This window comes from Lynx canadensis, chromosome A1 (genome assembly GCF_007474595.2).
Source record: "Lynx canadensis isolate LIC74 chromosome A1, mLynCan4.pri.v2, whole genome shotgun sequence".
Lineage (NCBI taxonomy): Eukaryota > Metazoa > Chordata > Mammalia > Carnivora > Felidae > Lynx > Lynx canadensis.
This window is the reverse complement of record NC_044303.2, coordinates 229,091,252-229,103,549: the sequence shown is the minus strand read 5'-3', so window position 1 is coordinate 229,103,549 and position 12,298 is coordinate 229,091,252. Positions and strand designations below refer to the sequence as shown.

Sequence of the window (12,298 nt, the reverse complement as noted above, 5' to 3'; positions counted from 1 at the left end):
CTGGCTCAGTCAGTGGAGCATGTGACTCTTAATCTCAGAGTTGTAGGTTCAAGCCCCACACTAGGTGCAGAGATTACTTAAAAATAATAATAATAAAAATCTTAAAAAATATATATTCTCCTATTTTTTCTAATATGTACTTTTTACCTGGGCAATGGTTCTGTCAGGACACCAGGATCTAATAAGGAGAAGACGTCTAAAGCAGTCAAGAGATTTATCATAGGCATTTGGAAGGGGTTCTTCCTCAGGGTTTTCCTTATCGAACCAAGTTTTCCACATTTTCTCATTTCTTGATATCTGAAATATCAGGGGATAAGAATTGCATCACAGCACAAGAAAATCTTTTAGTAATAGTTCACAGATATTTTTCATCAAACCTTCTGACCATTCCAGACATGTGTGAAAGATATCCTTTGACCTTTTGATTATTTTATATTCTAGTAGCAAAAAGTGTGGAAGCCTAAAATCAAATGTGATTTACGCTAAAGTCACTCTGTATTAATGCCAGCTTACAGCTAGTTTTTGAAGTAGGGAGAGTCTTGATTTGTTTAATATCTTCTAATGCCTTTGTGGTAACAATTTTGTAAGGAATAAAGAAATCAATGAAAACTCATTTTCATTATTTTAAGGAAATCTGATTTGCTCCATGAAATCCTCTCATGATCAAGAACAAATTCATTTAGTTATTCACATATGCTTCCTCATTTCCCAGGACCACTCCTGGCACAAAAGAAGACATTTAATGCATGTTTATTATTGAACAAAAAGCTTTTTGGTCAATATTCTATTAATCTAGAGTAATTTGAAATATACCATTTCATATCATCATCAAATGAATAATGATACACATGTTTCCTATAGGTAATTGAGAAAGAGGAAAAGAATACAGTCCATTATCCTTTAGAGCTTAAAAAACTCACAGAGAGACAAGCATTCTGTCGGTAATCATCTCAAAAACATAGAACAAACAAACAACATCTGAAGATAAATGTAATCCTATGTTCTCTGGTATATTCCCTTCGATTAAAGCCCCTGGTATATTTCTGGGAGGCCTAATCAAAGGAAAAGGCATTCCAGATCTGTATTTAGAAAGTATCATAGGGGCGCCTGGGTGGCGCAGTCGGTTAAGTGTCCGACTTCAGCCAGGTCACGATCTCGCGGTCCGTGAGTTCGAGCCCCGCGCCGGGCTCTGGGCTGACGGCTCGGAGCCTGGAGCCTGTTTCCGATTCTGTGTCTCCCTCTCTCTCTGCCCCTCGCCCGTTCATGCTCTGTCTCTCTCTGTCCCAAAAATAAATAAACGTTGAAAAAAAAAATAATTAAAAAAAAAAAAGAAAGTATCATATACGAGTAAAAAACAATAACTTCCCTCAGTCATCAAAGACTATATGACATGGAGGGATTTCAGCACAAGATAATCTCCAGAAGACAGCAATTGTTACTGAACAGATATCGGTCCAGGAAAGGCCACTAGCAGTCACCTTCGAGGGGAATAAGCTAGAGTGCATTAAAACCTCCCAAATGAAAGTTATTTCACTACATGGTAGAAATAACACAGATCACCAGACATAGGCCAAAACATAAAAATACATAAAAACATACAAAGCATTTTTAAAAAGCTGAACATTAAGCTTCTGGTCAACTTAAACTGGGAGGAAAGTGAAGAACCAACCTTAGCACAGGTTCTGGTCATAAAAAAGCCTACAACTCGTGGCTGAATAAAGCCACCTTGCTGTCAGTGTGACCTCTCTGGTCTTCTGATTTTTAAGAATCTGTTTCCTGGTTTGTCTCAACTGAACTCTCCAGACCCAACTTCCATGATCCCAGTACATACACAATTCATAGGGAATTGGCTGATTGGGAAAGGACGATAACTTGTAAAGATAAGGGGCCAAGCAATGGCATTAGATGTAAGTCCAGATGCCTGGCTAAAGCAATATAATGGTGGAAGGACAAGGAGAGGAAGAAGAAGAGAGACAAGGACAAATGGGCAGGCATTTAGATACAGTCTCTTTGTATTTTTTTTTTTCCATTCAATCTCCTCTTAACTGTATCTAATGATCTAATTAAATCTATCAGTTTCCCCACTTGTGGATCTCCAGTTGGTGATACTGACATATGGTACAGGATAATAGTAGTTAAACTTGGGTGGAGTTCGCTTTATCAGAGAGTTGAGTGAGCATGAGCAAGGTCAAACACTGGTAATACCATTGTATGAGTGACAAAGTGAAAAAAATCTCTCTTCTGCAAATACTGTAGCTGGTGATAAATCAGGAAGCTGCTCCCCGTGACACAGCCATAAGTTTATTCAAAGCACAAGTTACCTGATCAAGGACATCAGAAAACTGTCTAAGTTTGCTGAGTGCCACTAAATTCAGCCAGGTCATGTCCAGGATCCATTTGGATGGTTTAGGAGGACAAGCTTTAAGGTCCAATGAGGCACCTCCTTTAAAATTAAACATATAAAGTTACTAGACTTTTCTTTCTTTACTCTAAAACAGTCTATTTACAAAAGCTTTTGCTTACACTTTTCATTTTAACTATTTTACAACCTTGACATTTTTTTAACTCAGAAATGTGTCATCATAATGGACAAGCTTTAAAATTTAATAAAGGAATAGATGATTTTAGAAAAACACACTTGAGAATCAGCAATATAAGTGTGGCCCAGGAGGATGCTGAATTCTGTCCTAGCCCCATCTGGCCAAGGTCTGGGACAACGTAGCTCATCTGTCTGTGTCTCTGTTTCCAAATATATGTACGCTGGGAATAATGAAGCCTGGATGTTGTGATAATGACAGAATGACAGAAAACACATGTGTAAAGCACACGAAATGGGATCAAGACCAGAGCAGAGGGTCACTAAATGAGTAGCTACTGTCAATGTTAAGAAGTGCATGATGTTCACACAAGCTCTTTCAAGGAGAGAATTTATCTAGAAATGTCAGCAGCATTACATGTGTTTAAAGAGTTCTCATCTATAAATCAGTATATTATCTATATCCATTTTGAGCACATTGAAGGATCCTGTGTTGTATCACTTATTTTTGGTCAGTCTAACCACAGCAAATATTTCCATTGGGTAGTGACTCTTATCTTGCTGCTGATTTACCTAAGCTCATGCGATTCATGTAACTCTCACAGTACCATAAAATAAATGACACCTTAAAATGTTATGGTTGCTCACCTCAGAAAAACTAAATGTGTAAACAGTCATATTTTAAGTCAGAGGAAGAGTTAGAAAGTCTTTATAGGATATAATATACTGTTCAATAAACACCATCTATTAAAATGTTTCAGGGAAAATATGTTCCAAGTATAATTCTTAAAAGAATATAACCAATGCATTTGGTTACCTTTAAAATCCTTTTCTGAACAGAGCAGGTCATGAACAAATAACAATACTCAAGATATTTATTGAGCCAATCTCTACTTTATCCAGGTACCCCATGGACCCCACTAAATTACTATCTTTTGCCAAATCCATCTGAGTATATTTCCAAGAAGGTAAGTGTGGCCTTGAAGCAATTTTGATAAGATTATTAACTCACAAAATCAAAACAGATTGCTTTAATGGCAGGGAGTAAAGACCTAAGGACAGTGGCATTGTGTTGAAAAATGTCATACCAATTTCTATGGAAACCGTCCATTTTCCAACAAACTCAAAAGAATAAGATATTCACTAGAGAGTTAGGGAGAAGCTATTTATGGGAAGGAAAGGGTGTTCCTTGCAACCAAAGCATTATTCATTGTTTTGTAGAGAGTAACTGTGTCATGAATATCTTATCTGCTTTAACAGTGTACAATGGGCCACAGAGAATGATTGTAATGGGTTGGGGACAGATGTGTTCCTGGATAATATGGCACCGGAGTAAATGTACTTCTGATGAATAAATGGTTGGAATAGGAATAATTCAAAATAAATTCTCAAGATGATTGAGACTTACACCGTTGCTTTCATTCTGGAAACCCTTACTTTCGGAAAAAGTAAGTTCCAATTTTTAAGGTAATACTTCGTAAAAATGATGTGTTCTTATAACAAAAAATGTATACTAGTTACACCACACAGTTATAAAGTGGTATAGCCAAAGCAGATTTAGCACGCCATCTGGACTGATCCTTTCCCACCTTGGAGATGAGCAAATTAAAAGACCAGTATCAAAGTACTGTTGCTATCTGAATAACATTTTCAGGGTGCCTGGTGGCTAAGTTGGTTAAGCATCCCACTCTTGATCTTGGCTCAGGTCATGATCTCGCGGTTCGGGAGTTCAAGCCCCGAGTCGGGCTCTGCACTGACAGCACAGAGCCTGCTTGGGATTTTCTCTCTCCCTCTCTATCTGCTGCTCCCCTCCTCCCTCACTCTCTCTCTCTCTTTCTCAAAAAAATCAAAAACGGGGGCGCCTGGGTGGCTCAGTCAGTTAAGCGTCTGACTTCGGCTCAGGTCGTGATCTCACGGTCCGTGGGTTCGAGCCCCGCGTCGGGCTCTGTGCTGACAGCTCAGAGTCTGGAGCCTGTTTCAGATTCTGTGTCTCCCTCTTTCTCTGACCCTCCCCTGTTCATGCTCTCTCTCTGTCTCAAAAATAAATAAATGTTAAAAAAAAATCAAAAACATTTTTAAAAAATCTTTAAATAACATTTTCAAACAAGTGAACTCCCTCTGCAGAGGAGTTCACTCACTGGATAACTGTCACCAAACATAACCAGCAAAGAGCAATCTTACAACGAAACTGCATTCCGAAGTTTCTTCTGACACTCTGTTTCATAAAGCAGCATTCTAAAACTGTTGAATGCCAAAGACCCACAAAAGCTGTCCAGCCTACGCCAGCCGGGGACTAATCAAAACAAACTAAAATACTAAAGAAAATATCACAATGCCTATCATTTGCTGAACACGTTCCATGTGCCGAGATTTACAGAAATTGTATGACTTCTCAAGAATCTGATGATGTAGATTTGACTATCCTTGTCTTACAGCTGAGGAGGCTGAAGCCTGAAAAAAGGTTAAAGAATCTGCTTGAGACACTCATCAAGAAATCAGCAAAGTCACTATTTTCACTTAGTCTTGCTAAACCTAATCCCACATCTGCTATCATCATGCCAAACTGTAACACACTTTACGGTATTTCAACCAGACCTGGATGCATTTCATGAGGAAATGCATTTCGTGCCTGAGTTGAGGCTGTCGGGAACAACTTGCCACAGTAAATGCCCATCAGCTGGAGGACCAGTCAATGAGACAGTATTATTGGAAGGGCTCGGTGAAGAAGTCAACCCCGACACCAAACATTTAAGGGATGTCTCCCCAGTTCATCCACGTGCTCCGATTTAGGAAAACTGAAAAATAAAGAAACCTAAGGAGCAAGAGTTCGAGGGTTAGAGACAAAGAATTAAAGACAGAGAGAGAGAGAGAGAGATTGTCCATAAATCATACATTTCTTTTTTTCTTTTTAAGTTTCTTTATTTTGAGAGAGAGAGAGAGAAACCAAGAGCAGGGGAGGCACAGAGAGAGAGGGAGAGAGAGAGAGAGAGAGAGAGAGAGAGAGAGAGAGAGAGAATCCTAAGTAGGCTCTGGGCTGTCAGTACAAAGCCCAACACAGACCTTGATCTCACGACCCTGGGACACTGAGATCATGACCTGAGCCAAAACCAAGAGTCGGATGCTTCACGGACTGAGCTACCCAGATGCCCCATAAATCATACATTTCTAAGTTCAAGTGTAACCAAATGAGTCTTTGTTGTTTCTATAAGATACATATGCAAATGCATATTTATACAAACACGAATATGCATTTATTCACATATGGCTGTGGACCCACACCCCCCCCCCCCAGGGCACAGCATGTGCCTACCCACACCCCTTCCCTACTGCTCCTTCAGGGTCCTTTTCAAGTTCCTCTGCAAATCTACTCTCCAGGTAAACATGAAAATCTCCCCCCCACCTACTGTAGATAAAATTGTGTCTCATCTATAAAGAGATGGCTTAGAAAGGTGTAGTAGATAAAGCCATTTCGACCCGAGCATCATTTCCACAGTTACTTTAAATATTTTTTGTCCAGACATTCAAGAACGTGACAGCAAATTTGTTTCCTAGCCTTCCACTGGGCTGTATTGTGCAGTGGCACAGGGGACCTGCCTGCGAGCAATGCCTCAACAGATACAGAATCAGTATCTGCAGGATGAGCTCCACAATCACCCCCCCCCTCCACACACACACCATGTCTCCAGCCTCAGTCATGGGAGGCTTGACTCCCACCAGAGCATTGATGCTGTCTTCCTTTGATACTCTTCCTCTGCAAGTCCCCAAGGCCAGCGACCCCTGCTCCTCCAGGCCTTTACTCACTTGTCCATCTCTCAGGGAGGCCTACCCATTAGATACCCCACTAAATATCCCATTTAGAATGTTAATTCCCAGTCCACATACCCTGTAACTCCCCATCCCCCTTTTCCTGCTTTGCTTTTTCTATAGTGCCTACTAGCTTCTCCCATACTACACAATTTACTTGTTGTTTTATGATGTGCCCCAAGTGCCTAGTCTGTGCCTTGGCATACAGTAGTGGGTTCTCAATAAATATTCATGCAATAAACGAACAAATAAAGTATTTCACGTATACGCAATCTCCAATGACGTGCAAGGAAACTACTGTAGCCAGAAAAAAAAAAAAACAACCGCACAAGACCTTCAAAGAATTCCTACATCTGGACCCGTGTACAACGCTTTCTATTGTTATACTGACCTTTGATAAAGGTGAGAAACTCTTCATGCTTCACTCGGTTCCTCTGGATGTCGATCTTCAGGGTAAGCAGCAAGGTGAATAAGAACTTGTGCTCCTCATACAATCCCCGGGCTGCATACTTGTAAACCTCATAAGTCATATGCTCAATGATATTAGCAATCCTCTTGCTTGTAATTGGGCTCTTGGCCGACCTGGAGGAGAGAACACTTAAACCCAGCTTACCCCACCGCCCTTTCCCATTGTCCATAAAAACAACTTCTTTAACGGCAAATACATAACTTTGGTGAGCCAGTTCCTTTGTACACAAGAATCAGCATCCTCAAGCGAAAATAACAAGCATTCTCTCAACATAAAATAACATAACAGAATCCTCAATGTTGCCTACATCGATTTTACCCGCAGGGTACTGTCACTCACAAAAAAAAAAAAAGTCTTGGGAATTTTCTTGTGTAACAGAAACACACAAAACCAAAGGGATCAATCAATGGATGAAGAGTTGATGGGCCTGTCTCTGAGCATAAAATGACAAATGAGAATGATTTGTTAACACCCTGGTAATTACACTACACTTAGATTAAAAAAAGAAAAAAAGACTCAGTAGCAAAAGGAAAAGAAGTTACAAATGCAATGTCATCATTCTAGCCCACAGATATAGAATTAGCTTGGCTTCCTGAGTGCAGACGTACCGGGCTAAGGAAAGGTCAAACAAGCCAAGAAACTGGCGGAGCGAAGTCTGATACATTTCATTAACCAAGCGCATCTCAGTGATGAGGAAGTACAGGATGCTGCCCCGTGTTGCCACTGAAAGACAGAGAGCAAGGTTGCTTGTGCTACGAGGGTGGAAAATAAATGATCTGTGCCCAGACCAGCCTAAACGCTAAATGAAAACAACAAGTTTTATTTTTATCAATGACTATCTACCAGCTCTGAGGGTCTCGAGCAATGCTCATTATATATATTTAACTCTTATTTATAAGCTCTGTGTAAGCACTCTGCTATTTGTGTTTATCACACAGCATTTTTCCATTTTAGAACCTCTTATGGATTTAGAACCCTTATGAATTTCACTATATTTTTTTATAGGTAGAAAAGGTAACTGATGGGATCGCAAACACTCTAACACGCAGCAAAGTGTGTACGCATTTTATGGACCTCATTCTTAAGCTCCATGAGGAAGCCTTGACTAAGCTTGGGGTCAGGTTGGCAAAACAAGGCATCATCGCAAAGATGATGCTTCTGACTCTCCAGCAGCAGACGATGCTGTTTTGATTATTTTTTTCAGAAAGAATGATAATTTTCTAAAGGGAACTGAGTTCTTTTAGCAGGCCCCCCTTGTAACCAATGAACAACACTGCTTTGCAAATTGCTGAGTAAGACTAAAGTACTCCCAGGAGACCAAGGAACTACCTTCCTAATACAAAGACTGCAAACAAAACACCGGCTCATTGTGACCAAATGATAAAGAATTAATGAGCAGCCCACAAACGCTGCACTAATTCCTTAAATTTCAAAACTGTAGTCAGACGTTCTTTAAAAGGTCTCCCTTTTTACTTTCCAATTTAAAAGTAAGTTCACAGGGACCTGAAAGAATTTGCTAACTAACATGGATTATCAGCACCTAGAGAATTTACACCATTAAAAAGTGTTTTCTCCCAGTCTTACTGTATATGTCCCAACACAACGTCACAAAACAGGAACGGCCACCCCACTTCACACAGCCCTTACTTCCTTCAGTTTCTCTGATTTTGGTTTGTTTCTCACTTCATTTTCCTGTGACATTTGTCTTTCATTACCAAACTCACCAGGTCTGTACTCCTCCCGGGCTGAGTTAATCTGAATTTCCGTCTCTGCCGAAATCTCGAGCTTCTGTGTCACCTCTTCCGCGGTCTTTTTTGTGTTGCTCAGCATGACGATGAGACTCTCGTCTTCCACCAGGGACCCCTGGGTACTCGTCAGCCGGTAAAGCAAATTATCTTCTAGCTCCTTCATCCTTCTTTTGTTTGCAGTTACATCTTCTAGGAGATGAGTTCTCTCTTTCTCCAATTCCTGTTAATTTGCATAAATATATTCTCTTCCTTAATTAACAACTATTGTTTGGCCATCCCTGACAAAGTTCACCTAGAGGACTGTTCTCAAGCTCCTGTAATGTAGTTATCATATGTGGCTGCAGGAACTTCATGAAAATAAGAGGGGAGCTAATGGAGGAAAGAACTGGTAGCAAACAATGTGAAACTTACTAAAAATACTATCAATATCCACCGTACCGTCTATTTATTTCCTAAAGTCAAATCACGTTACGTGACTTTTGTGATTATATTGGAGCTTGTTTGAAAAGTGAAATATATTGAAAATATATTGACATATATTTGAAAAGACACACACAGATCTCTCAGAATAGATTCATTGTCTTCCCTTAGTCCCTTACTGATAAGAGCTCTGTTGTTTGACTGTGATTATGTTCAACCTGCTAGTTGAAATAGTATCCAGTTCTCTGAAAAGCAAGGGTCCAAATGACAGGCAAACAACCTGTGCCACTGCTGCAGGTACATTTAAATGAAAAATGTTCTGGGCCTGAACAGGTGCTACTCTCTCCATGACAAGTAAAGTTTTACATCTTTCCTGAAGGATCTTTATAGATAGCTGGGGAGAGAATGGTTTAGAAAGATTATTGTCCATATTGGTTACTTCTTCTTCTTGGTGGTTTGGAGAGGGAGAGTCCGTGGAACAGAAGGAGAAAAAAGATGGGACCAGTGAGGATGGGGAAGCAGGGAACAGCCGTGACACAGAACCAGCCAAAGGCAGGGGCGCCTGGGTGGCTCAGTCGGTTAAGTGTCCGACTTCGGCTCAGTTCATGACGTCACATTTTGTGGGTTAGAGCCCCGCCTTGGGGTCTGTGCTGAACTCTTGCTCAGAGCCTGGAGCCTGCTTCAGATTCTGCATTTCCTTCCCTTTCTGCCCCTCCCCCACTCGCATTCTGTCTCACTCTGTCTCTCAAAAATACATAAATGTAATTTTTTTTAATTTAAAAAAAAAAAAAAAAGAACCAGCCAAAGGCAGCAGGAAGCCCAGAGGCAGGAAGACAACAGAGAGGATGAGCCTCTGGCACCAAGTCAAATTGTACACAAAAGTCAGAGTCATTTAATGAGAGGCTCTAATTCTGAAGCTAGTAAAAGAACCAAAAATGGAAAGGACAGTGAGGGGCAGAAGACATGAATAGACACTTTTCCAAAGAAGGCATCCACATGGCCAACAGACACATGAATAGATGCTCAACATCACTCATCATCAGGGAAACACAAATCAAAGCCACACTGAGATACCACCTCACACCGGTCAGAGTGGCTAAAATGAACAAATCAGGAGACTATAGATGCTGGCAAGGATGTGGAGAAATGGGAACCTTCTTGCACTGTTGGTGGGAATGCAAACTGGTGCAGCCGCTCTGGAATATAGTGTGGAGGTTCCTCAAGAAATTAAAAATAGATCTACCCTAGGACCCAGCAATAGCACTGCTAGGAATTTACCCAAGGGATACAGGAGTACTGATGCATAGGGGCACTTGTACCCCAATGTTTATAGCAGCACTCTCAACAATAGCCAGATTATGGAAAGAACCTAAATGTCCATCAACTGACGAATGGGTAAAGAAGATGAGGTTAATATATAGAATGGAATACTACTTGTCAATGAGAAAGAATGAAATCCTGCCTTTTACAGCAACATGGATGGAACTGGAAGGTATTATGCTAAGTGAAATTAGTCAGTCAGAGAAAGACAGATACCATATGCTTTCACTCACATGTGGATCCTGAGAAACTTAACAGAAGACCATGGGGAAAAGGAAGAGGGAAAAAATAGTCACAAACAGAGAGGGAGGGAGGCAAACCATAAGAGACTCTTAAATACAGAGAACAAACTGAGGGTTGATGGGGGGTGGGGGAGAGGGGAAAGTGGGTGATGGACATTGAGGAGGGCACTTGTTGGGATGAGCACTGAGTGTTGTACGGAAGCCAATTTGACAGTAAATTACATTAAAGGAAAAAGGACAGTGGGTAAATAGTATTTTAAAATTTGGACAGAAAGATATGCATTAGTCAGTTTGCTTGAAAAGCTTTCTAAATATAGTGCCCACTGACCGATGCTTAGACGCATTAATGAAGTAATATGAATTTAAGTGTGACACAATATGGGGAAACCAGGGTTCAACGCATGGTTAAAAGGCATGGTTGGGAGTTCCAGTTGTGCTCAGTGGAGCTACCTGGGCATGTGCTACCAAGCTCAGATTTCCACAGCAGCTTCAGCAGGGTAAATATTCGATTGGGTACTCCGGATATGGCTCAGCAGTTATTGTAGATTCTACTCCCCGCTGAGAGAACTAGAAATCTAAAGTTAAAAATAGTGATTGGGGTGGCTGAATGGCTCAGTCGGTTAAGCATCCAACTCTTGATTTAGGCTCAAGTCATGATCTTGCGGTTCACGGGTTTGAGCCCCGCACTGGGCTCTGTGCAGGCAGTATGCAGGCTGCTTGGGATTCTCTCTCTCCCTCTTTCTCTGCCCCTCCCCAACTCTTGCACACACTCTCTCTTTCAAACTCAATACACTTTTAAAAAGTAAAAAAATAATAAAGTTATGTGCAGCAGTGAATCATATGAAATCATACAAAATATAATGGGACTACTCATTAATTCCATGATTAATTGGGTGACTTCCCTTCGCTCTGGTCCAGTGCCCACACGAACATCATGGGGAGGGAGAAGCTACACGTGGCCCAAACTGCCATTGTGAAACCCTAGTGCAAGTCCTTTCCCTTTAGTGCTTAATTTATGTAATCATTTTTAGGATTTTCTTTTTGACTATGAGAAACATCGCATAACAATTCCACAAACTCTGTCTTGTGTTAAACACCATCGACACGCTGGTAACTGAGAGCTTCTTCCCAGCTCTTCATCATACGTGGTCTCGACATCTCCATGTGAATGTCGAAGAGATGTCCCCCCCACCCCAGCAACACTACCAAAAGGGAAGTCAGGGCTCTTTCCTGCATACCTGCTGCCCCCCAGCCTTCCCCATCCCAGCAGATGGCAGCCCCATTCTCCCAGCAGCTAAAATTTTGGAGGCCTCTGTCACTACGTCCCTTTCCTCAAACTCCACGTCCTGGTCATCAGCAAATCCTATCACCTCTACTTCAGAAACAGACCCCGAGGCTTATCGTTCCTCACCAACTCCACTGCTGACACCCTGGTGCATGTCTCTGTCATTTCTCCTTTAAATGACAGGACCCAAATAGGCCTCCCTGCCTCATCCCTACCGCCCGTTGTCTATTCCCAGCCTACCAGTCAGAACACTGCTCTGAAACATACCTCCTCTCCCCAAACCCTCTAATGACTAACCATGTCTCTCAGAGTAAAAGCTAAGACCTCACCACAGCCTGTGAGGCTCCTTCTTCATTTTGCGCCAGCCACATCCAGTAAGCCCTAAATCAGCAATAAGCCAGAGCAGGGCCCGGGAATCTAACCTACCTCCAGGTGATGCAGGGCTGCTATTCCTGTCTGTTCAGGGCACCACAC

The 12,298-nt window shown here is 41.4% G+C and overlaps 1 protein-coding gene across 1 annotated transcript in view; it reads right to left on the bottom strand.

Annotated features, from left to right (window-relative positions):
- Window positions 1-12,298, bottom strand: part of DNAH5 (dynein axonemal heavy chain 5) — a 232,406-nt gene that overhangs the window by 27,378 nt on the left and 192,730 nt on the right. The window contains 5 exon segments of the mRNA XM_032594188.1: window positions 148-297; window positions 2,322-2,443; window positions 6,732-6,922; window positions 7,418-7,532; window positions 8,534-8,777. Of these exon segments, the coding sequence (XP_032450079.1) occupies window positions 148-297; window positions 2,322-2,443; window positions 6,732-6,922; window positions 7,418-7,532; window positions 8,534-8,777 (822 nt within the window).